This window comes from Xylocopa sonorina, chromosome 3, assembly GCF_050948175.1.
Source record: "Xylocopa sonorina isolate GNS202 chromosome 3, iyXylSono1_principal, whole genome shotgun sequence".
In the NCBI taxonomy this organism is placed as follows: Eukaryota; Metazoa; Arthropoda; class Insecta; order Hymenoptera; family Apidae; genus Xylocopa; species Xylocopa sonorina.
In genome coordinates, this window is record NC_135195.1 from 8,264,258 (window position 1) to 8,289,832 (window position 25,575).

General features: G+C 44.7%; 1 protein-coding gene across 1 annotated transcript in view; it reads left to right on the forward strand.

Moving 5' to 3' along the window:
* The first annotated feature begins 3,136 nt into the window (after positions 1-3,136).
* Positions 3,137-25,575, forward strand: part of LOC143422076 (LON peptidase N-terminal domain and RING finger protein 3) — a 53,529-nt gene continuing 31,090 nt past the window's right edge. The window contains exon 1 of the mRNA XM_076892452.1: positions 3,137-4,081. Within this exon, the coding sequence (XP_076748567.1) occupies positions 3,511-4,081 (571 nt within the window). The 5' untranslated portion in view covers positions 3,137-3,510. The remainder of the gene's footprint in view (positions 4,082-25,575) is intronic.

Below are 25,575 nucleotides of genomic sequence, written 5' to 3' on the forward strand. Positions count from 1 at the left end.
GTTGCGATGAATCGATTAAGTTATATATCTGCGTGAGAAAAGAATTATCGACGCATTTAGTCGTCATTTTAGACTGAACTTGCTGGATGATCCCTATGAACGTAGCTGGAAATCCACTGGAAATCGCGCGAAATCCGACGGATTTGCAGTAGCCGGTCGAATCACCGGGCCACGTCCACGGCTGAACGCGAACGTTTATCGTTCGCATTAGAAGATTACCGATATTTATTTGCCCGCGTGTCTCGACGGTTGCAACGTCACTGTCCGACATAACTCGAAATGAATACGAACGACGTTACGCAATTAATTTCGGTGGAAAACGCACACGAACAAAATGGCGACAGATGGTGTCCCAGTAAATCGTCTGGCCCAATGATGTTGTCAGCCTCTTCGGATTGGATTTCGACCTGACCAGGTGCCAGATCGACTAAGGAACGCTACATAATACTATGGTTTCAGTGAACGTATATTTTGACAAATTGTCACTTGCGCAAACCAGAGTTAATTAACTGCTACCACTTCGAATAATCAATGTTATACTTTCTCTTCGATTAATTGTTAGTAGGAGAATGTGGATTTTCACAAATGTGGATCATCTGTAGATGGGCTTTTACTATGCACATTTTACTGCGATAATCAGAGGTTTCGCATAAAGGAGAGGGAAAAAGTAGAATCGAACGATACGACTCGTGATCATTGAAAACAAAATATTTCACGTTCATTGAACTGAACGCGACGTTACTCTACCGACGTGGGAAAACGCGAAACAAATGAAAGAAGCTACCCACGCAGAAGACGGTAATAGTCGTGGAAATTCATTTCCATGTAACTTGAATCGCGTAATGGCGAGGTGTAGAAATTAATAAAGAGATTAATCACTGGATAAATGGGTATACAGATAGGCGGACGCGTGTTCGATCGTTACAAGGGGGATATTCATGTACTACACGCAATTGCATAAACGTCTGCATACTTTTATCGCGGCAGGCATCTCGATATCCTGACGTGTACTTTGTAGCAAATTTCTTTTTCAAAATTCCAAGAATCCAAGATGAGTAGAAGCTTCTTCCCTCGAATTCTAATGAGGTAATCCTCGTTTCTCTCGATCCTGCGACGAGTCATATCAATTTACGAAAGAGCGTGACGACTAATCGCGACCAGTACAAGCAAATTCCTTGCACTTCATCGAGAAAACAAACTTGCAATCCTCTCTCGTTCGCATCGTCGATGACGAAGCAAAGTAAGGAGCCAGGGGTACAGAGCGTAAAAGGATCCATCGTGCATCGACGCGCGCGGTTCCACGAGAAACGCGCGCGGTCCTCGACTGCATCGGTTGCAGGGCGCGCCAAGGGATGGTGCGGCGGATGCGTTTATAGCGCGTCTGCGTAGTCACCGGTCGAGCGATGGGTGCACACCGACTCACGCACCGATACACACCGAGGGGAGCAGCGCACGCAGGTCTGGCCTCGTAGTGCCGGGTAAAACGGAATACGTACCCACGGCGTAGGCCAAGTAACGTTACTGCTCATGCTCAGTAAGATTCCTAGAGCCCGGAGAGCCGAGGCTCGCCCGTGGAATAATTGATCCAATCGAAACTCGCCTCGCTCCCGCCACGTTTTGTGCACTGACGCGACGCTCTTTATGTAAGCTCGCCGCGAATCCCGCTGGCTCCACCGCGACTTCGCCGCCACGTAAAACCCGCTTCTCGCGTCCGTTTCCGCGTCGCGTCCTCGAGGCGTCCCGCATTCCACGGAACGAAAGCGCTGTGGAGGATCCCAGCAACGGCGACAACGGACGAGCGACAACAAGTGTCCTGATCCGGAAGGTCCTCCACCGCTGCGCCTCGTCGTCAGTCGAGGTCCAACCTGTTCGCTGTTACCGTCTACGATTACGTGTCGTGTATGCATACAGTTTTGAGAGGCTTCGCGTTCCGTCTGGTCGGCTGTTACGCTCGAAGCGTGGGTAGCTTTGGACAGGACGCACGTACAGACGACGCCGCTCGATACGCTCGAGGAACGCGAAGACGCGCTTCGAAGGAGCCTGTTGATACCCCGGAACTATGTTGGCTGCGAGATGAACGAGACCGTGTCAGTTCGTAGCGACTTGGAGCACTGCTCGAGGAAGATTCTACGATCGCTACCTAGGTGATGACTGCTCGAGAGATACACCCAATCGCGACGGGTGAAGAGGTTTGTCCAAGGGTGAAATGACAGGAGCGATGAATTCATCGAGGAGCAATGAATTCGTGCCAACAGAAATTTGTCGATTATAGAGTGTAAAACTTGATGGGCCAGAAGAATCGTCTGCGAGCGAAGGAGCACCTTGATGAGAGTAAAAAACAATTGGGGATTGATTCATTTATCGTTTCCAGCAGAAGAATGCGAGAAAACTCTTTCGTTCTTTCGCAGTAATAACGTTAAGATGAATGTTTACGAATATTCGTGCAAGCGTGTGCCAAAACTAACGCCGCAGGAAAGCACCACTGTTATGTCACCGGCTAGCTGAGTCGAAACTGGTTCTGCGTGTACTAAAACTGGAGTTCGTCCACGGGTAGCCCGTAGAGTCCCGGTTGTTGGTCGAGAGGTCAAACCCAGCGGATCAAGGGGGAATGTTCATGGTGTCAGGACGATGGCCAAGCACCGTAGTGGGGGGGTGTGGCTCGACACCGACGCGGACGCCTACGTCGAGGTTGGCGTCGTTGATATAGCACAGAGCGTGGTATCGCGAAACGGTTGGTGAGGTAGAGACGAACGCGAGGAGTCGAAGGTGTGAGTACCGTTCGCGCGGCGCTGTCGTCGCTTGGTTGCACCGACGCCGTCGTCGCTACCACCACCGCCGCGCTGACCGGGCCACCCCGCTCGCTGCCTGCGCGCCCGGTTCGTTTACGTTTCTGACAGTGGCCCGAGCGAGCGGTGACAGCCGAGCCAGCAGTCGTCAGTGCGCCGTCGTGCCGTGCGTAGCCACGTATCCGCGTCCCGTGCCGTCGCGAATCCTGAAACCGCGTGGCCGGCCAGCTGTCAAACGTGCTAGTCGACGCCGTTCACCAAGCAACCGTTACGCGTTCCGACGCGGCTGTTGATAAACACGGCTGGTGTCTATCTCTCCGCGATCATTGACACGCGTCGTACAGTGAAAAGTGTTGTTCTCTGGTCGCAGCGGAACACAGGTGTCCCGCTAGAGCAACCGATCGATACGATCGATTCTCTTCACCGTGCGTCGCGGTTAAGGAAGATCGTTGCTACGCAGGGGTAGAAGGGATTATAAGTCGAGCGTGGTGAATCGCGTGGATTCGTTCGAAACTCCTGGATGCGGTAAGATGCGCATCGTTCCGGAAGCTACCCCCTCGAAGGTATCGACCAGCGGATCGTGGCGCGCAGTTTACCACGCGATCGACGTCTACACGTAATACCTTGGGCGAGACGGGCCCGCGACCTTACTCCGGAACAACGAAACCGATCTCGGACAGGCGAAGCGCGTTCAGATTACTTCCGTGTCTCCGTGGCCGGAAATATGACCGAGCTAGCGAAGGAGGCGTTCGCCTCGCGCAACTATCGGCTCGCGGTGGAGATGTACGAGCGTAGCTTGAAACAGCAATCGCCTAGTTTCGAGGTGCTCGTCGGTTACGGGGATTCGTTGGCCAAGTGCGGTCGCATCAGGGAGTCGATTGGCGTTTACACGAGGTGTCTCGCGGTGAGATCCGTGCCGCCAGAGAGATTGAAGCATCTGGCGAACGCGTTGCTCGACGAGGTGTCCGGGGCGGCGAACGCTGACACTGGCTCCAGACGGAGGATCGAGGCGTCGTTCGCGTGCCCCCTGTGCGAGGGCACGCTCTACCAGCCGGTGACCACGAACTGCGGGCACACGTACTGCAAGAGTTGCGTGGACCCGAGCAAGGGCTGTCGCGTGTGCCGGCAAAAGATCGTTGCTGTGGGTGAGACGAACGTGCTGGTGCAGAGGCTGGTGGAAAAGTGGTGGCCACGCGAGGCGGAGGCCAGCAGGGCGAGACACGAGGGTGACATTCTGATGAAAGAGGGCCATCTGGGTCAAGCCCTCGAGAGGTACAACCTCGCGGTTCATCTTGGTGAGTACGAACGCGCCTTCTTCCTTTTGCGCGTTACTTCGCAATTTCGCCTCTGACCGCTCTGCCCGATGATAGTTCCGTTATCGTTGTTTTCAATGAAAATTACGTGACAGCTACTACGCGGAATTCTGGAAGCCAAACGTTACGTTGAGGTTACTCGTTTTGATCCGCGGGCTCTACGTGACGGTGCTTCGTTCAGTTGCGAAACTGCGCTTTTAGATAATCCAAGATCGCTTTGTACGCTTCCGCGTAAAAGTTTTAAACGTGTTCTTGATCTCGAATCGAACTTGGCCTTAATGTTGGAGTGTTCTGAAATTTTCTAGCGAATTGGTTTTTTTTAGCATTCGCAAGCGACGAAAAAACTAGTCGTTACTTTTCTATTAGATAGTATAGAAGGGTTTACCGCCAAAATTTGAGCAGAAGTGTACATAGATCTATACTGTTCGCTGTAATCATTGCTAAACAGGTGTCTAATTATACACACAAAAGTATGGTCTAAAAACTATTTAAATAGAAGCAGACTTTTATGTAAGAAGTCAAAGGTAGATAATTTCTCGTGGATCTTAGGTTCTAATTGCAAGTTTCTTTTAGCGTTGTTTGCATTGGTACGAGCCATGATCGATCAGCTGTTTCGACGGAGAAATGGTAGCCCAGGAATAGAAAATAGGAAATGTCAGCACACGTGGAAACACTGTACGGTCTCGTTTCGGTTGTTCTTTGTTCTCCCCTTTTATGCAATCAGTCGCAGAAACGCGCGATTTGCGTACGAGAAAAGTTTACTCGTGCTACTAAATTCTCACCAGGGATTACAAAGTAGTTACATAAAGATCATTACGAAACAGCGAATCCGGATAACGTTACGAACCGCAGAAGATCGAATTAATTTGCATGTAACAATTTCAAAGATAGCGCGATACGGAGTGACAGAAATATGAGCGATTATCACGGTGTAATTGAAATTTTATTTGCCTTCGAGTGAGTACGAATGGTAGTCGAGGAGGCGAAGGTACAGTATCGCTTGAAAGCTGCACGCTGTTTGCACCGTGTAATTTCTATAAATACGAAGGCTCTGTTATTACAATATAATAACGCGACGATTGAACATTACAACGTGATAAGTGGTAACAAATACCTTTGATCGCGCGCGTTAATACAATCTCATAGTTTCATTACGAGCGTAGCTAAAAGAATAGAATTTAAATGAAGATTGTATTTAATTTCGAATATTTTATATATTTTATAGTACATTGTGCATGCATACGTGTTCAGTACTTTTTTTCTACGCTCGCAGTGTAGCCGATAATTGAATTAAAATAACACATTAAAAATGTAGATCTCTCGAGTCACATGTCGTTGCGGAACGGCAAAACCGGTTGCTGCTCGGCGCATAAAAAGGATCGTAAAAGTTTTAAACGATTCGCGCTGTCAACGAACTACGATCGACCGGATGCTTTTTAAAATTGACAAAAAGCAGACGGTATTTCATGAATGGTATTCCATTTGGCCGCGCGTATTTACTACGTGCTCAATCTCTGGGGAACGGTGGGGAACACGTCGGTCAAAGAAAGCTTTTCCTTGCCTTTTTTTTCCACGACAGAAGCGCGTTCCACGTTTTTACAAACCACGTCGTAAATCATATGCACTTGGACAGTGTTCTCTGTCCAGCGTATGAAATACTGGCGTAGCCGTGTCCTCTCTCTCGTCTCGTTGCTTAAATTCGTCGAGCAGTCGAATTCCTGCTGGGCAAATTATACATTCGCGTGCTCGATCATTGTTCCACGCATCTTTTGTTCGCGACGCCTTTTGTGTGCGCGGATGATGATTTTCATATCGGTAAAATTCAACTCATGCGATTCGAACATTAAATCGTATAAAAAGATTCAACATAAAAATATACGAGAACTGAATCGCAGTGACTTCATTAATTGCAAAGAGACGTCTGTAAGCGTATTCTAGACACATAAATAAATTTGATTCCTATTGTTGTATTCTTCGAAGCTGAGAAATCGCTCCGATTTCAGCTGTTAACTCGAAGCTCCTCTTGCTTTATGCAACTACCTCGTTGCAGTCGGAGCACAAGCTTCTTTGTCCAGATTCGCAGACGTCGAAACGTCTCGCGGGTCCGTTTCTATTTTTTAATCCATGACGCTGCGGTACAATCATCGCAGGCTTCGTTCACGCGACAATGGTCGTCCAAACGTTCACGAGCATCATCTTCCTAGGATTGTATCTGAGTAACGCATCACAAAAATTGTTTCAGCGATACTTATTAATTCAACAGGTATCCTGACATTTCCAAATTGGAGAGTCTCTGTCAGAGAATCGGATGAATTAAATATTCATGGTTCTTATATTACTGAAAGATACATTCGAAAACGATTGTTCTAATAATAGACAAAGATTCGGAGTAATTTGTAAACGGAGGACCAGCGTGTTTGGAGGTACAGTGGAATGCTTATGTCAGTATGAGTTCATTCATCATTTTAGTCTTCTCGTATTTTCGCGTACTATATACTCGACGTTTCAAGTGAGACATATAGAAGGATTATATACCTGTAGTTAAATTCGTTTCAACATTATCTCGACAATATATAGATACATCCGAACAATACATTTCCACTGAATACGTGCACCCGAATCTGAGCCAAAAGCAATGTTATTGTACAGAACAATATCGCAATATTACTTCACATACGTATCACACCTAATAATAACCTATTTACTGCAGCAATTTCACCGTGAAACTTTCTATATCTATTTCGTTTCCACGCATCCCCAATTCAAAGGGTCACCATATTTCATCGCCCCGCGTTCGATACTCGACTTACCCTATAAAAGGAGCAGTTCGAACTGATTAAACTTTCCGTTCTTCTCTCAATATTTCGTTTCGTGTCTCTTATTTTTCTCGTCAAATTCTCCATCTCAAGCGTGGAGTTCTTGGTCCAATCACGTCCTCGTTCCAAGATCCTCGTTGTTAACCGACGAAAAGCTGTCCCTCCCCCCAGTTTCTCCCTCTTCTCGAGGGAAAGACGTTCACGCGATGCACCGTGAAAAAAATTCTTTCCTCGAAGTTCGATCGCGTGACGAAGGCTGCAGGTAGAGAGAGAGAGAGAGAGCGATTCTCTCGATCCCGCTGGAAAGAATAACTGAATCGATCGCATTCCTTCTCCCTCTTCGGTCACGGCGAGTGCACCGAACGGGTTCGCGCGTAGAAAGGGAGGCGGCTGCGTTCGAATGCGAAGACGACGACGCCGGTAAGTTCACGGCCAGTCTGAGGCGGTTCTTATATAACGCGCTGCGAGAGGACGTGAGAGAATAGGAGGGGCGGAGGGGCAGAAGGAGAGGAAAAGAGAGGGAAAATGAAAGAGGTGAGACAGACGGTGAAAGAAGGAAAGAGAGAAAGAAAACGGGGAGGAGAAAGAAGGAGAATGTCGGGAGTGCCGGGTGAGCAGATTATTCTGAACGCTGGCCCGTTCATGCATATAGGCATGTACCGCAAATACAAAGACTTTCTACCTCTCGAAACGAACCGACTCGCCGCGCGGAAAATGTAGCGTGTCGCGTATGCGTTAAATTGCAGAGAACGCGGCACGTGCCGCGAGATCGGAGACGAGCACGTGAAGTGAGGAGCAACGCCTCGAAGCTACGGCTTCGAGCAACACGCCTTGGAGCAACGCGCGTTTTCGAAGTTTCTTTCACAATTACGCAGACGGATTTCAGCTTAAGCGATTTGGGATGATTTTATGATACCCAGCGAGCATACGATTGGCAGAATCATTATATAAAGGCAATAAAATGGAATAATGGTGCAAAGATCAGCCAAGTGTCGCTGCTGTCTGTTGCAAGAGAGTTCTTACCCAGGAATTTCAAGTCAATATTTTCTGCTCGTTGCATGTTGTCGAGACGCGAAAATTTGGTGCAGATTTAAATTGCAAAGTATTATAGTAATTCTCTTCGATGCTGAATCAGAATCGCAGGTGTTTACGAAACTGTCTCGCAGCTATTTTTACAGTTGCTAAACACGAGCGATACAGTGTTTTTATTGAGTGATTAAACAACTGGTGGTTGTATAAAATCGAAGGATGAAGGTAACAGCACTCCGTAATACGTTGCGACCGCGTTTACATTTAGATAGAAACGGGACGGAGTAGATAATACATAACGTTATATAATTGTAATTATATAAGCTTTATTTGGCAAATTTTTAAACATATAAACTTTTATATAACATTATCGCGCAACTCTCGATAAGAATTCCTATCTCTATCTGACTCTACGCGGCTCCTTTTATCAAACATATTACGAAACGTATTCCTTGGGGGTCTCATCTTTTCGAATTGCCACCTCTGAACGAAGGTGTACGTAATCGTTAGATGTTCGGAAAGAACTTGCTATTTCACGTGGAATTGCACCCAATTATAGTGGAACGCAGGAAATCACACAGAAATTGTATCACTCTAGAAATGTTAATCAAGACCCCTCAATTAAATCTTCATCAAACTCGATCGAAGTTATTACTGATAATCATTCGTAAAATGTGATTCTCGATTGCACGAACGTTTTTCTTTTCAATGTAATCAAATTTTAGATTTTTTAATGAGACATAAAATGGATAAGCATATAATAGTATTTACTGTGTGGTGGCAGAGACATATACTAAAGATGAAGAGCTCTTGACTTTTTGATTACGATGTGCGATGTATATACTGTACAAATATTTGCATTGCGACAAAAAATAAGAACCCTTGAGCGTAAAGCTAAGTTGTGCGATATGTAAAGCAAGGTGTTCTCCACCGGTTATTATCATAAAAAAAAATTACTCGCACTGCATTCATTGGTCTCATAAATTTATTCAGCTTAATTTACGAAACGGAAAAGAAATGAGTTATTCGTCTTTCTCTGTTACAGATCAAAGTCGGAAAGTGATTTAATGAGAAATTCACATCGCAATTAACATTGTTCGATTCCGTATATTTCTCGTGGCATATAAATTCAGTGCATTAAGTGAAATTAAAAAGAAACGACGTGTGAGAAAAGTAATCTCCTTGAGCAGGTGCGCAGAACGATGAGTACTTTTAAAATTCGCCTGACAATCGAGGGGAGACGAAGCATGCAATGTACGATGCTAATTTATGATAATTGCTTGTGCTTAAAAGGGAGAAAAGTAATTATAATGATTCACGGACTACGAAATGTAATTTATTTTGAAACGTGTTGCTGCGATAAAAAATCTAGCCATTAAATACAAAAGCTATGTTGCTATATCGATTATTCTTTTAATTCTATACAACCATGAAAGTTGAAAGAAGAAATGCAATATTTTCGATTATCTTGGAAAGTAAATTCCTTTCATACTTTCAATAGTTCACGGAAGCGACTTCACCGTTATTTAAAGATAATCCAAGGATTATAACTGATGGTTCTGAGATTATCCTTGCTAGGATATAAAATATTTAGAAAACGATTAACGCAATTGCCAATTGCGTTTTGGCTCGTTCAAAATGTCGGACAAATTCCATTTAAACGCGATATTCGTTCGTGCAGTGAAAAATTTAAAGGAAACACTTTTTTATTATCGCGTATAGCGAAGCACCGCAGGTGTGCATAGCGTCGGTTACATAGCCACTATCAACTGCAACGGAATGCATAGTCAATCGTACGAGATTCGTAATTTTACACGTACGCGTCTACGTAAAAGCGTAATCTCCGATGACGAAGATAACGAGGACGATCCAGGCAAGGACGATTAGTCACGAAGCATGGATTGCATGTTATCGTTGCAACGCGTCATTATTCTTGGTAATCGTCTGCCAACGGTATCAGAAAGAGACGTTCCACGGTTCGTGAGCAACCACCGTGAGAAAAACGCGGGAAGAACATCTGTTCTCACTTCACAGAGGTGACGTTCTGACGGAATTTTTCACGCCGCTGAACAAAATTGCATACTTCCCCCGTTGCTCATCGTTTCTCTAAAGAATCTTTCTATTAGCGTGAAAATCGGTGAATATTCATTTAGAAAGTAACGCTGTTATAATTGCTGTTGTACAATTCAACTGATCGACGATTTCAGCTACAACCATATAATTACTAACTACTGTAATCTAATTTATTATAATTTAATAAATGATAATTAACAGTAGCTTATACTTTTCAGTGTTATAGCCTGACTCAGATCCTTTCTTCGAAGAATAGAATAATCTTTTTGTCACAGTGGCAAAAATTCCGCTACGATATTCGTTTCGATCAATTTTCGAGACGTGACGACGCGTCTGCACCATCGAGCATACCGATGGTGCATCGATCCAAACGACACGAATTCGTTACGACCATATGCAGCCATTATTTCGAGTGGTGTGTCAAGCTGGAAATACGCTGTGTTCTATAAAAGGAGCTTTCCGTGTATGCTTCGAACCGGTGAAGCTGAACTCTATGTCGTCGCGCTGTACCGCGCTTTTAATTCATTCCAAAGATACACGGGTCGCGGGTAATGGTCACGTCGAGCCATGAATAATCGCGTACAGGGATGAGACCAACGATAAACGCTCATCGAGTACAATGAACACGATGATGCGCAGAGCGTTCGAATTCTTTGCGAGTGCTCTCACTCGAAGCGACAATAGTATCGGATCGAAATTGAATTTTACGCGAATCTCTCGCGAGGATCCAGAAACCATCAGCATTCGTGCTCGAGTGTTTTTCAAGTACGTCAGAAAGCGCTATAGATCGACTGATCACCGTCGAGGCTTTCAAACGTAAGCTTTGTCTTCGTGGAAAAACAAGTTTCTCAACATTTCTCAAGCATCGCGGCTCGTTTTATCAAGCTTCGAACAATCCAGGAGTAAAATGTCGCAACGTTTCGCAAGCACCGCAGAGCACTTCATCGCCAGTAGAACCAAGCTGAGACGCTCGCAAAATATTAGAGTACCATTGAGAAGGACGCAGACTTGTACCTGAACTCCTGGATAACGGTAACAAGTAGGACAAGCTGAAACCTCTGCGCAATGGTCGACGATACAAGGCGGGTTTCTTGTGACTCACGCTCGTTTTCTGTAAACACGAACGGTCGCCACGGTATTTACAAATACGTTGTCAAAAATTGTATAAATATTCGCCTCGCGGTCAATATCGTCCCACAGCAAGGACTTCGAATAGGTGTTTCATAAATACCGCCTACTTTGCGAGGAACATTCGCACCGAAATTGGCTCTGACCATTTCGCTTGGTGCGTGTCGATCTCGATCCTCCCATTTCTAGTCGTATGTATACTGGACAGCCGGTGTGTGCCGTTGGGAATATCAAAATTACGTAAGCGACGGCGACGCAGAAACTAAATTTAAAGAAGCAAAAACGAATCGCATACCCGGGGCATGAGCCATCTGCGGTACCGTGTACGTACCCAGGACGCTTATTTGCTCAGTTGCACCTGCAACGTCCACCTGGCATTTTCAGCTACTACGCGAACGGTTTAAAATCTTCCTGTCTGGCTGACGAGCGCGGTGCGATTCTACTGCGGAACCACCATTCTGAGCAGGCGTCGCGCGATCCTCGAACTCGTTCCACCGATCCTTCTCTGGAAAATCGACAGAAATTCCACGATCTTCGCGGATTTCCGTCTCATTTTCACTTTTTTTTCGAACTCGATGAATAGGCCTTTTATCAGCTCGCTGGGAAACCGTGAATGTATAATTTGTTGTTATGTAATTGACTATTGATCGTTGGTGGAATAGCCAGATAATTCTTTATCTGAATAACCTTATCTGTGGGGTTCGTAGAAGTAGGCCAGTCAATCAGATACGAGCTGACAAAAGTTTACTTGAATAGCAAGTGACGATATGTAACGATACGTTGTGTGCAGTGTTTTAAATAGCTGGGAAACCTCCGTATCCGATAGTTTGATGAGTTTCTAGTGTGTTTAATATGCATGAATTCCTCGTGAAATGCGATTAAATTAATCAAATGCGGGAGAAAAATTTTGTTCGAGAAGGAATGACTAATCAGTGAAAACGCTATCCTCGTATCGATTGAAAATTGGAGCAGATATTAATTTATTCGTCTAAAATTTCTAAAGCAGTACTGGGCATTTTATGTTTTATTTAGTGGTTCTAATCGTGGTTACCAACGATTTCCATTCAAGGAAGCGGACATATTCGCCTTTAATTCTAATCGAAGGCTAATTCGGTCGAGCTAATCGCATTTACATTTCAATAGGAGTTGAAGGAACGCCTCGCAAGTATCGCGTTTTAATTAGATCAAAATATTTGCATCAACGTTTATCGAGTCTTCGTGAAACGTTCTTACGGATAAACGTATACAGCATGTATCTGTTTGTTATTGATTGCTTATTGCTCGCGATAAGAACGACCGATAGTTGCTCTGTGACTCGAGCGAGAGAAATTGTTCCTCGCATTCCACGGGGGCAAGCATTTACCAACGGTGATCATTGTCTTCCGAGTATTTTCGAATCGCGGTATCCCGTTTCTGCAAAGTGGGCTATAATTATCATTCAAGTGGAAGCTGCACTTTATATAGCATGTGCCTGTGGCGCGTTCGATGACATACGCTGCCCACGGCGAAATGTTTCGTGCTGTATCGCGAGAGGTATGCAATTTTTATGAACGAGCATTGCTTAATGTTCTGTGGCAGGAAATGTTGCAATGTGAAATATTAAGCTTGATTTAAAACGAGGAAATGCAACTTAAAATAAAGCTTAATGGATGGAAACGCGTCAGGTGCGTGAATCGCAGCAAACGTGTTAAAAGGATAACGATTATGCTAATACAACCTCAGATCACTCTAATCGATGACAGTAATGATCATTGTGAGAAATATAAAATATTCAAATAGGAAATTTTATTCCACATTGTCGATTTATCTTCAAACAAGGAATTTATCTCTTCCGGTAGTGATTACCAAGAAACAGCCTGCTAAATGAATTGCACTCTATCAGATATATACGGTCATATAATTCGATGATACTTAAAACTAGTCGAAATGATAAGAGTAATTTTAGGAATCAGTAACGAAGTGAATTTTAACATTGTTGCATAACATGAAGCAGAGGCGAGCTGTGTAGAGGCTAAATGTATTTTACGACAGCATAATGCTACGTACACCGATAAATGTACGTACAAAAGGCAGCAATGATGATAACGCTGGAAATAGGCACCCTTAATATTTGAGTAGTTTTTTGGTGCAGTTATTATCGCAGCGCTATCATCGCCACACGAATACGCGTTTCATTTCGACGATCTCTACATTTCTCTATGCAAATGCACGTTTTTTCTTTTTACATAACAAATATAGTTTGCATCCTGCTGTTTCTTTGCTTTCTCACACCCATGAAATTCCACGGTTACACGTACTTGTTATATAATGTGTTACAATTGGAGAGGTTCCCCGTTTATCGTTTTACTCTTCCTTCCTTCTTATCGAGCACGATAAGCGTTACAAGAGGATCGCTACGTAGCTCCCACGGACTTTGTTACGCGCCAAGTAAATACGAACACGTTCCAATAGCTATTGTTCGTGAAACGATGGATCGCAGAGGAGAGAAAGAGAGAAAGATAGAGAGAGAGAGAGACGACCGCATCTTCGACGCGAGACGTCGTTGATCCACGCATAAATCGTATTCTTTATCTGAATCCGCGTTGGGAATAATGTATCCAACGGGTGTCTATTTTTATTGAGGCCTTTTGCACGCTTGTCGATAGGATTTCCCTGAAGAGAGAGCAAGAATAGCCGTGAGAATGCACGGCTCGCTATTTACGCTATCTCGCGCTATGGTTGCTGTATAATAAGCTCGCGAAAGGCAAGTTCAATTTCTTTGAACGATTTTTCTTTCTCTTTTTTTTTTTATCGAATCTGTTTACGGTTACTTTCAGTGATCTCGCGTTCGAAAGTGGTTGTTTAGAGAAAAATTCCTGATATAGCCACACTTTGTTAAGTTTGCTGCAGATAATAGCTTCCGGTGAGATTGATGGTAGTTGAGTCACTCGTCACGATTAGTCACTTTCTTACGTTATCTGTCGTCTAGTTCTCTAGCTGTGATAACCGCTCGCTGCGGCTAACAGTTATCATGGTTTTGCTCTGTTTTCAAATATCAGACACGCGAGGAATTTCCATGGAATTATGTAAATTGTTTATCATTATTAATTATTTGCGATATCAATCCGTCGTTCGATTTAAAATTTCGGGCCGTAGATCATTAGCTATCGGGAAAACGCTTGTTATAATTAGCCTAGTTTCTATTGTTCTATTCTATCTTCGTACAGAAGGCGAACACTTCGAGCATTCTTTCTTACGTGGATCATTTGTTGCGATCAATCAACTGCCACATATAGCTCCGATCTATATTTGTACGCCAAGTTAACGTTCCTGGACTATTCGCTATAATTGAATCGTTTATCGCAATTAGGAGTGAATTTCTGTGACTTTAATCTCTCCTCAGATGAAATTCTGGAATTTTTCGTTGGCATTTAATTAACTCCGTTACTCCCTTGCACTCTGAAATGTGACACGAAGCAACGAATCTACATTCTAATATCCAGTAACCCATAGATAAATAACTCTTCTCTGTCATGAAAAGTTCGCACTGTGCTATGTCAAAATCGCGTTAGAAAAGTTTTGAAATTCAACTCCTCCCTGGAGAACGTTTTATTAGACAACACGTGCCGACATTTTCTGCAATCACCGAGTATTTTTTGCAATTCGAGTATGCAGAACGTTTACACGCATTCCTCGTTAATATCACCCCGTTTAATTTCTCACGTTGAACGTCACGCTCGGGCATTTCCGCGACACACAATCCACTTTGCGGCAGAACCGGCTCGTCCTCCATTTTCTCCACGCATCGTGCACCCTCCATAGAAATCGCGAGCCGTGCTCGTCGGTGAATTTCGCGCGTTTCTTCGCCCCAGTTACCGTGCAGCCGTTTCTCACGATACGAGGGGTAAACTCGACGCTTCACGGGGAGCCGCGTATTTCATTTCAAGAAGCTCGAGCACGGTATACGTTTCAGACGGGAACAGGAAGCTAGGTCAGGGCGAGTGTTAACGAAATCCGATGGTGGCTTTGCCCACGGCATTAATTTCGTGCCACGGCACGGTGAACGGGAAGAATTGAAACGGATTCTTGGCCGTCAATTTCGTTCTCACCAGAAAGGGTTGCATTATTAATAATGTAATTATTTTTCATGCTTGTAAATTTAAAAAAAAAATCTGACAAAATTCATTGGCACTTATCAAAGTGTGCACCACGTCGCGTAATTATCCGTTAAATGAAATATGTAAAATTGAGAATGGTAATTTCGTTTTAAATACCTAGACGATGGATTAAAGTGAAAGAAGTGAGATAAGATCGCAAGGTAACCGATAGAAAATTTAGTCTAGCCGCGGGATACGGTGTAAAATTGCTATTAAGTCAGATCTTGATTATATAGATTGTTTTGTAAGATAGATTACAGTGGCTTATCTTAATGGGCCTTTAGTTCCATTCAATCCCCATTAATATGTTTGCGATCCGAATCTAGAATATTTTCAGAAAGCTGATTTAATTCCTTAAGATGGATATCGGTAATTGCAATACCTATGTAAAAACTACCCTTATTTGTATTCGCGTGTTAAGTGATGGTCAGTCGCAGAAACGCTTGTTTTTCGAGGACTTGTTCAACCAAATTCTGTTATCTATTTATCATAATACCTGTGAACAACAAAATATTGGGTTTCGTTAGCGAGAACGGTCGAGGAACGGATGAAGGCACGCGGATATCCGCCGCCCCGCGGGTCAGCCGCGCGTGTATGGATCCCTGCCAAATTCGGCACGCTTTGCTCCTTCTTACCTTTATCTCGGTTGGAAAGACGACGGCGGGAGGATGTGGCCGCGAATTCTAAAGAGCGCCAGGGACCAAGGACAGATTCGCGTGTTCAAGTGAGCAACGGTAACGCCACGCGACCGTGTCAGAGCCACCATCAACCGGAAGCTCAGTCGACGTTGACGAGATTCGCGAATTTGGCAAGATATTAATTTCCTGGGACCATTATATTGAATTTTTCTAGCTCTGCTTGTGAAAATACCCCTTTTTTTTAACAGAACATTCCTCGTTTTATCCTTAATGCTAGTATTAATGATGCCAACGTTGCTTTCCATAACACTTTCACATTGGATATTCTCACGGATTTATATGTAGAACAGGATCTACAAAATTGGAGAAATAATCCTCGTGAAATCATCCTCGAATGCTTTCCAAGCAACGCGGCGGATGTATGACTTGCAACCACACGAAGCTATTGTACGATATACGAGAACGGTGAATCGTTCCCTCCTAACGACCATTTTCGTGGTACACGCCCATGCGCACTCACATTCGAGCATTAAAATACGGTCTGACTCATTTGGTTTTCCTAATGAGATTTTCACGATACGACGACAACTTACATAACTTTCTCGCTGCGTCACCAAAGCTGATACGTAATTTCTTTCGCGGGTGAAACGTGTGATGGAACCCTTTTGAACAGGACGTTCTCTGGTATTTAAAAGAATGATCACACACGAGATCATACTTCATACTAAATCGGTGATTTCAATCGAGCACTTTCTGTCTCAGAAATCAGTATCTTTCTCGTACCGCATTCAACTTATAGCTTTTCTTTCCAAATTTAATCGTACGAACTTCGAGCTCAGCTGACTAGCTTTGCAGACTAGCTCTTCGAGCTTCGATACTAATTTCGGAACAGGTACCTTTCCATTGAATTCTGATTACGCTCCGAAATTCTAGCTTCCTATCGATTGCCACATTCGATTAACGTTAGCACGCGCATATATAATCGTAACTTGGAAACGAGACAAATAGAATATGTATTTATATAAAATTCTCTGTTATACCTATGCTTGTCTATAATTCATTCTTCGTCCGTTTCTTCAGCGATGCCCACACGTGTGCATTCGATACTGCGACACGTACGAACGTTTCAACCAGCAGTTGAAAACACTTCAACCCCCGAGATTTCATGTCCCCTCACAAGTTCGCACCACCGCACGACACTTCGCCACCCCGTTGGTCGTGCACGCAACGAAACGACAGCTATTCTGACTCACTTTATTTTCTCGATAAAGTGACACGAAATAGAAATAGCGTTACATAAACCCGTAACGCGTCTCGTATACGATATTTTCGCCTATGGATCGCGCTTCGACGTATCCGTTGCATTATTCTCGATGCAATATGCACAGTGGTTGCTCGAAGACAATTTTCGGATCACGCCTCTTGGTCGCATCGCGAAGAATCGATGGTATTGGCTCGGAGGAATTGCTTGCTGGTTGAGATTCCAACGGATCGAGAGGGAATAAAATTGAATTTACAGATTTTAACCGTTTTTAAAGGTTTTGACGGGTTTTATCGGATTAGCACGATTGTAAACGCGATTTAGTTTCGCTTGAACGGAGTTGGACGCGGGAGCAGCGATCGGAAGAGAAAGATTCGAGACGCTCGTCGAGATTCCGTCATCGGAAGTAGGTCGCGACCTCGATTCTGCTCGGATGGTACCATCCGTCAATCGAAACTCCTCTTCCATTTTGGTTTCGTCGCAAATAAACTATCGCTTCGTTTGTTATTTCTCGTTATTGGTGTTTTCTTTCTTCTTCGGTGCTTGTATCGGAAACGGTTCATTTAAGTGCGCTTCCATAACGTCTATCTCAGATTTTATTCCATTTGCCTGCAGTTACACACGTGCATTCCTCGCGTGGTTTTATTTCAATTCGAAGCAACTTTGATGCTCAAAACATCACGATGTAAAAATGTACACGATCATGAAATTCAAAGTTTCTAATTGAAAATTTGCGAGCTGTGAAACGTGGCAATAGGGAAAATGTGAAACGAAAGTTGTTTTTGTGTAAGATCCATTCTTTTCTTAACGTATGTTTACGAATACGTTTATGACGCGTTCCCAACCCTCTAACTGAAAGGAATGAGTCAATGCGTTACATAAAAACTTGTTTCGCGTCCCGACTACATCGTTTGTTTGTTAATTAGTCAGCTTCTTGCTAAATATCTGCCGCTACAAATGTATCAATTCGCACAGTAACCAAAAGCGACTTCAGTTCCGAAAATACAATTTTGCTGCCATATCACAAAGTATTCCACCCTCGATTACCTTCGTCACTCTTCGTCCTTCGTGTTAGAATCTCGCGCAAACACCCCCAACACGGTCAGAACCTCCCACACGAAAGTACGTAAGAAGGATTCCAATTAAAACGGTATCTCGAACGGTGTTGTCTAATTGGTCGTCAGTGCCTTGGCGTTTCACGGTTTTTACCCACGTGGACCAGAGGAGCGTCGAGCAGCAGCCTCTTCGTGGCTGCGTCCGCGGCTACGTACGAATGTACGCGTTATTGTAAATCCACGAGAGCGCGCGTTTCGATTATATAATTACGCCGAACGAAATTAATCCGCCGTGGCGCACGCGATTCGTGTCAAGGCGAGAGTAGCCCCGATGCTTTCCCGCTGCGACTCTCGAGGCGACGCGTGCGGCTCGCGAAAGCGTCGGGAAAATCCTCGCTTTTCCACGGTGTCGTTGGTAGTACGGTAATTAACACTTGCTAGTCGAGTATCGCATTAATTGGAACGTCAATGATTTTTTTTTACTCGTAGAAAGTTTAGTGTTTCTCTTTCCAACTTGTACAAACGTGGACGCTGCTTTTTAATCAGCGAAGAACATCAGCGATGAAGTATGTGATCATATGATAGCCGTGACTAAACGAGTCGTAACGTAAACGAAACTTTTTACATATTTCAGTGGCGGAACCTTTCGTTTTTCAGGGTATCAGCGCGGTGTTCCCACAAGCGGAGCCTTTCGACTTTCAAGAGCTAATAGGCTATAATTACCTCCATCCGTTTTTGGCTAATTGCCAATTGACAGCCTTCAAAATATAGAAAATAACTGCTAAACTCCGCTGTCGTAATTGCTGTAATTGTTAACTTATCGAATTCTGTGCCAACGCAATTAAACTTGTGTCTCATGGACGTACCACGAGCGCACTGCACCGCCGTGTAAATCTGCTGTGTATCCACTAAACTGATCGCGGTAACAGTACCTGCGCGAAAGTGTCATATTTATACAAGTATTTCATGATCGATGTCGCAAGCAGAGACAGAAAATTGTGTTGATCAATCAGACGCGGAACGCGTTGCCCAAGAGAGGCGTTATGAAATGTGTACGAACAACGCGCATTGTCGGTGAACGTTCCTCCATCGATCACCCTCTTTCTAGACAAATGCTGCCTTTTCCAGATCCCCTATCGCCCGTTTAGCCGTTCGACTCGCGTATTTTCTAATCGACGTCGATCGTTATCCGTTCCTCGACTATATTTCTGAACCGTCGAACGCTGAGGCCGAGCGCAGACAGCATGGCTGCCATTTACGGTGTATCCAGCGAGAGAAAAAACTGGCTGAACGGTCGATGAATTATGGGAAAAAGTGCAAAAATGGTTTGGTACGTGGATCGAAGCGCAGAAAAACTAGAAGGCTGATGGTAGATCATCGTAGAGTTTCGTTGTCGTTGAGTAATACTTAAAAGGTCCGTAATTGTCTACCGCCCCATCAATTTTCTAACATTCTGTGATACAAGTACGCGTTTTTTGATGCTCTCGACCGAGTTTCCTTGAAACGTAAACATGAAATTAAAAGAGGAGAAGATATTATTCCTCTGCAGAATCTCGAAAATCGAGTGGTTCTTAGACGAATCTATTTACATGAGAACCGTGTCGTCACGAGTGACCCGATTTCAACGACACATCGGAACATCCTGCGGTGATTTCGTCAGTTATTCATCAGCTTGCGATGCTTCGAAGAGGTCGTGCTAGATCATCGATTATTAAGCAAAGTTGGCTGACAGACGAGAGGACTCTTGGCCTGGTCCGACGAAATATCTATCGACGGACTGCAAAACAATTCTCTCATTCGTGGAATTCCAGGATTCTCTGGTGCGCTCCGAAGAACCTGAATCATAATTCATATAACGCGTGAGTCATCGCGAAGACCAGTTGGTGGCGCGCGAGTGTTTAAAGGGGGTCCACTTACGTTGTAACGTATCGTACAACAAATCATGCAAGTAGCGATGGGTTCGACTGAATTCCTCCGAACTTACGGTTCTAACGCAGAAATGGGACCAATTAAGCTTCGCTACCCGTCGTTCGTCAGAATAACGATGTTCGAACGAACAGATCGTCCGAATGATCTCGTCGTTTAACGTCAACGCAAACACGCTCGGACGATCACTGTCCAGTCGGAAGTGACCGTATCTAGATGGCTCCAGATAGCGTTAAACAGACGAAACTACTCGTAGAACGATTGTCGCATGCGTTTGCGTTAATATCATACGGCACGATAGAATCATTAAATACTCTGTACATTGTTGCACCGAGTTCTACAGGAAGTCTCCGTACAGACGATCTGTAGGACTGTGGCTCGCCAGAAGATCAAATATCTCGCGAATCACTAATCGTCTGCCATTAAAACCAGGAAAAAGTTCACCAATAAATCTTTGTCCTTATTAATTCAAAGCCAAGAGATTATCCGCGCGATGTAGCAAGTTGGAGCAACGAGACTTGGAGGATAAACCCAGCGATTTAGTAATTTTCTTCTGAAACATCTGAACAAATATCGATAGCCAAAAAGGACACATTCGATTCTGTTCATCGGTGGTAGTACGATTTGTTCCACCCACGATAAATCGTGTGCCGTCCGCGGGCCACTCTAAAAAAGACACGACGGGATGAGCGACTGCACGTGTCTTGTCTATAGACGCTGAACAGTGTAGATGGCTTAGAACAATATTGTTGTAGCGTGGGAGGTCGACATACGAAGAAACCGTTAGTAGATGTGTGTATTCGATGTGAGAAGTGTTATACCGTACGGATGTAGTGACATATGGTCAACGATAATTTATATCGCATCGTTATTCTATAAATACGCGTGCTTGTGTAGTCGCGTTCAACGTGTTTGCAAATTCAAGAAAATCTGCATGGATACGAAAAATCATCTAGTCGAGAGTGTCTAAAATTTTTAAGCTGTTATCACGCTGTGTACCATACAACAGAATACAGACACGCGTATATAATACCCGTACAGATCTTTCGCTACGAGTAAGTTCGCGTGGCAGATCGAAATAATACAAATGTCACAATGAAGAGACGCTGCGAAGCATTCGTTCGCCTCAGCTTGGAAATAACAGCGATCCTGTCGTACGATGTCTCTACAATGTGTTCAGAGCGACGCGTGGCACCGACAATAGGCCGACAATGGGAGGAAATAAGAAAAGTAAAATAATAGAACACGTCCGAAGGCTGACCGTGCGGAAGCGGGCAAATCGATCCGGATTCGAACGTGCCGGGCTGGGTGTAAGCGCGTGTCGCCCACTCATTGCCACCGAATCGAATTACGTAACTTCTGTTGAGGCTGTTGCTCATTGGTCGGGTCGCGAAACGCGCGCGTGCGTTGATACGTGATTCATAATTTAATCTGGCGACCGGCTGACTGTACGCGGTGGCCCAGTTACGCGTTTCGAAACGAACGCGACGCGGATCCTGGCTGACTTCCTTCGAAACGAGTCTCCGCGGCGAGGGAACGCGTTGCTCCTTGTCGTCGAATCCCCATCTGCGAGCAGACCGTCTTCTATCGACATCGCTCGAACGATCCGTTGCTGGCGATTGATAAATCGAGAGGATAACCGTCGGATATCGATCGAATGGGGAGCTGATGGGTCGATCACGTTTTCAATCAACTCGCGAGAGAGATGTTTGCGTTGATTAGTGGCTAAAGCTGGGATGATGAAGTATTCGTCGGTCTGCTGATTGGAGGTCTGGTTTTGAATTCGTTCCCACGAGGGAGAGGTTAAATCAGAGGGGCTGGTCGGATCAGATGAATTACGAATAATTGAAAGGAAGAAATGGTAACGATAGATTGGAAAGAGATGTTTAAACGATAAAGAGATACAAGGCTCCTTGAACGATAATCCCAAATTAGAATAATTTCTATAGTTACAAGTATATTGACTTTTATAGAAAAATCAGCAACGGTATCAAACCCAAGATTCATCTCGAGCACCATAATCGATCAACGGTACCGAGTCTCGCGCTCAAAACTCCATCGAACCGGTCGTTATTTTTATTTTCTCATAAGGAATCGGATCCTTTCCCGGTTCTGGCACGGTTCTAGTATAGCTGAGCTTACATAATAGAAGGAAAATTAATGAAACGGAAAAAGAAAGGAATCGCAGCCGAAGAAGGGAAAAAAGCTAAAACCAATTGCCATCTAAAGATACAAGATAGGGGGAATGGCGAATAACCGTGGTAGGTACTCCAAATATAAAGCGTAGAATCGTACGCGCGTTCGCCGTTTAATTATTGACCGCATCCGGAGCGAGCCATCAAACCGAGAACCATCGGGGCCAATTAAACCCGATGGCGGACCGTTCACCGCGTTCGTCCCCCGCGCGAATCGATCGTCGCCATCCGATACGAGCTCCTCATCAGTGTCTCCGTTAGCGGAGAGAAGAAAAACCAGCCGCCTCTACCGGGAAACCTCGCGTCCACCGAACGCTATCAATTAGACGAGTTTAATTAGCATTCGCGGTTTCGAAAGAACCGCTGCCCGATCGAACGAAAACTATCCGGCTCTCGAGCCCGTTTCGTCCGCGATTTTCAATCGGCTCGCGACCAGAACTGGGCTAACGGATCGCGATTGGCGGCTCCGTTCCACGTCCGCTATTCGCTTCTTTTCTTTCTCCTGCCATTTACGTCCCGTTTAGTACGTACGTGGGTTCGCGTTCGATACGCTGGGAACGGTCGCCAGCTTCTTTCTGCCGTTTACGGACAGTGGATTAACGCGCGTCCGCAGGCACGTGTTAACCCATATTCCGCGGGTTTTGGCGACGAGATGGTGCAATATGTTGCAACCGTGCAGCAAGTGGGACGATGGGTGGAATGACGGCGAGCTTGCGCTATCGCTTCGTCTTGAATCGTCGAAGTTGGAAGATATCGTTGGTCAGAGGAGCGCGAGCTCTTTTGTAAAGAAACAAAAATGGTACCTCAAAAATCGATCGTGAAGATATTCTGCTATACGTTTCTGCTATTGTTACCACTTTTTTTTTAGTTTGTTTAGCCTCATTGTTGAGCAACTTTACGACGGAAATGCGAGCCAGTGAGACTTGCGATCGTTGCCCTCGTTGCTGCAATCGTGTGTCTGCGCGAAGCAACGATAGAAAAGCTCTCGTGGGACGAGAAGGGTTGGAGGAATGTGGAAAATTGAAGGGGGGCTGCTCTTTCGAGATGGTGGAAAGTGTACGCATACGTAGTTTGTAGAAGAGTCACGATCAGCGGAGGCGTTTCGTCGTCGTTCGGTTAAGTTATGAGTGGGACACGTGTTTCTTGTTACGTAAATGAAACACATGGGTTCCCCTGGCGCGGGCTCACGAATTCTTAAGCTACTTCCTTTGGCGAGCGGGAATGCAGGAAGCGATGAACGAACAGCTAATTCCAAACGAGATGAGAGTGTAATGTTCGAGCAGCTTAATTAAAATGACGGACGAGCGCCGCTTATTTCTGATCCGTTCAGCAGATAGTCGAGTTTCTCCAATTTGTTTTATTGTTTAGTCGCAACCTGTCCGCACATTCAGTGTTGGATTAAAACAGGGAGCGATTTGTTAATTACACAGATAATCGATACGTCGTGTCGAAACGATTTAGTTTAATCGAGACACGTCAGTCGAATGGAACGTAACGTTTATCGATAAGACAATTCTGCGCTATTACGTCTTCCCATTCGTATCGCTTCAATTGTAGTTCGTTGAAAGTAAAACATTTATAAGAATCCTATGAAGAGTACAGGAAATGAAATTTCTCGAACGTTTGAAAAATTCGAACAGTTTTATTGATAAATCTCAATAATCGTGGCATTATCTCGAATCAACCACTTGATATTGAGAGTAAAGCGTAAGTTGTTATCCTAAAACCTAGATCGCGACACTGATCGCGATTTCTTGTTTTTAAGCTACTTTTTATCGATGCAAAGAAAAGAATCCTTGCCATTGGTTGCACAAAATTGCCCCACGTTAACCTAAAGGCGTATGTACACATGCAACACGGGACAATAGAAGTTTTCCATTAGCCAAGAATGGAACGGAGCTGTTCGAACGTACACGCACGTCCATCTTTGTACGCGCGTCGAACGTAACGCAACAGAAATGGTCTCGTCGCGTCGATGTCACGTCGTCGACGGACGGGGGATGAAAAAAGGTTTCCGCCAGGCGTTACACACGATATTCGTTCGCGCGACTCGCAGGGGTGCAGAGAAAAGCCTCCGTTGGCTTTACGTAATCGGTAATAAATACGACCGCAATCGATATCACGAACTGACACCTATCGGGGCCGCGCCAACCCGAATCGAGGACTATTACGGATTTTCGACGGCCAAAGATAGAAATTACTACGCGCCACGTAACGATTCTATAAATCTCGCCCCAGCGGATCACACTTCTCTGTACGGTGACTGGAAAAAATATCGCTGCTCCCTGGAGGAATATTTCTCTCTCAACCATTCTTCCGGCAGCCATCCTTTCTTCCGCGATTCCGAGTGAAAACGTGCCTCGTCGAGTGAGTGTAATACCGTTTTTATTCGGAACTAGGCTCCCGTAGATGACTGTGGTACAAAATTAGGCTCTAACATGGCGTTGCTCTACAAACGATATTTTTAATAGGAGTCCAGAGTCCGCTGCGTTGCGAACAATTTTTATGACCCTGTTCTGGCTATAGATCACGTTGGCACGAAAATATTCGGAATTCTTTCCGAGTCGGTTTTATTGAGATGGATACGCAACGAAATTGGAATATGGGTCGGGGTTTTTCGTCTTTTCTTCTTTCGGTTTTTTCTTTCGAGATAGGGGAATGTTGACTGACTTCTATAGAGGGTATGGTGATAAATCAATAACCCGAAGGTACATGTTCGTTATTTCCACTCGAGAACACGTATCAGCCTGTGCTCTCACTATTTTTAGAGGGAACGCGATACGAAAAACCCTGTCGTGTTTCAGCTATTAAATCGAGTCGTGTTATTTAACGGAGCTGATGATTTTCGCGATGTTTACGGTCGAATGTTTGCAATACCAGCACTAATTAAATGTATCGATGGGAGGAGAGTCAGAAGTTGATAGATGTTTGGAAGACCAGCCTTGAAGGAAGTTATGTCAGAGGTGTTATGTAAAGGGAGGGGTTGCTTATCGTAAATAAGAACCGAGCGCGGTGGGAATAAATTATTTTTCAGCTATTGGCCATCGCTCGCTGGCTGTTTTAAATTCGGAGAAAATCTTTAGAGGAAAGTAGCGAAGTTCGAAGGAACGGTGAATTACGAAACTTGGCGGGAAACGCCCAGTGTACCGAAACGACTATTACGTAAACACCCAGCTGAAGGTTCGTACCACACTGTCTTGCGTTGTTCATTGTTTATCT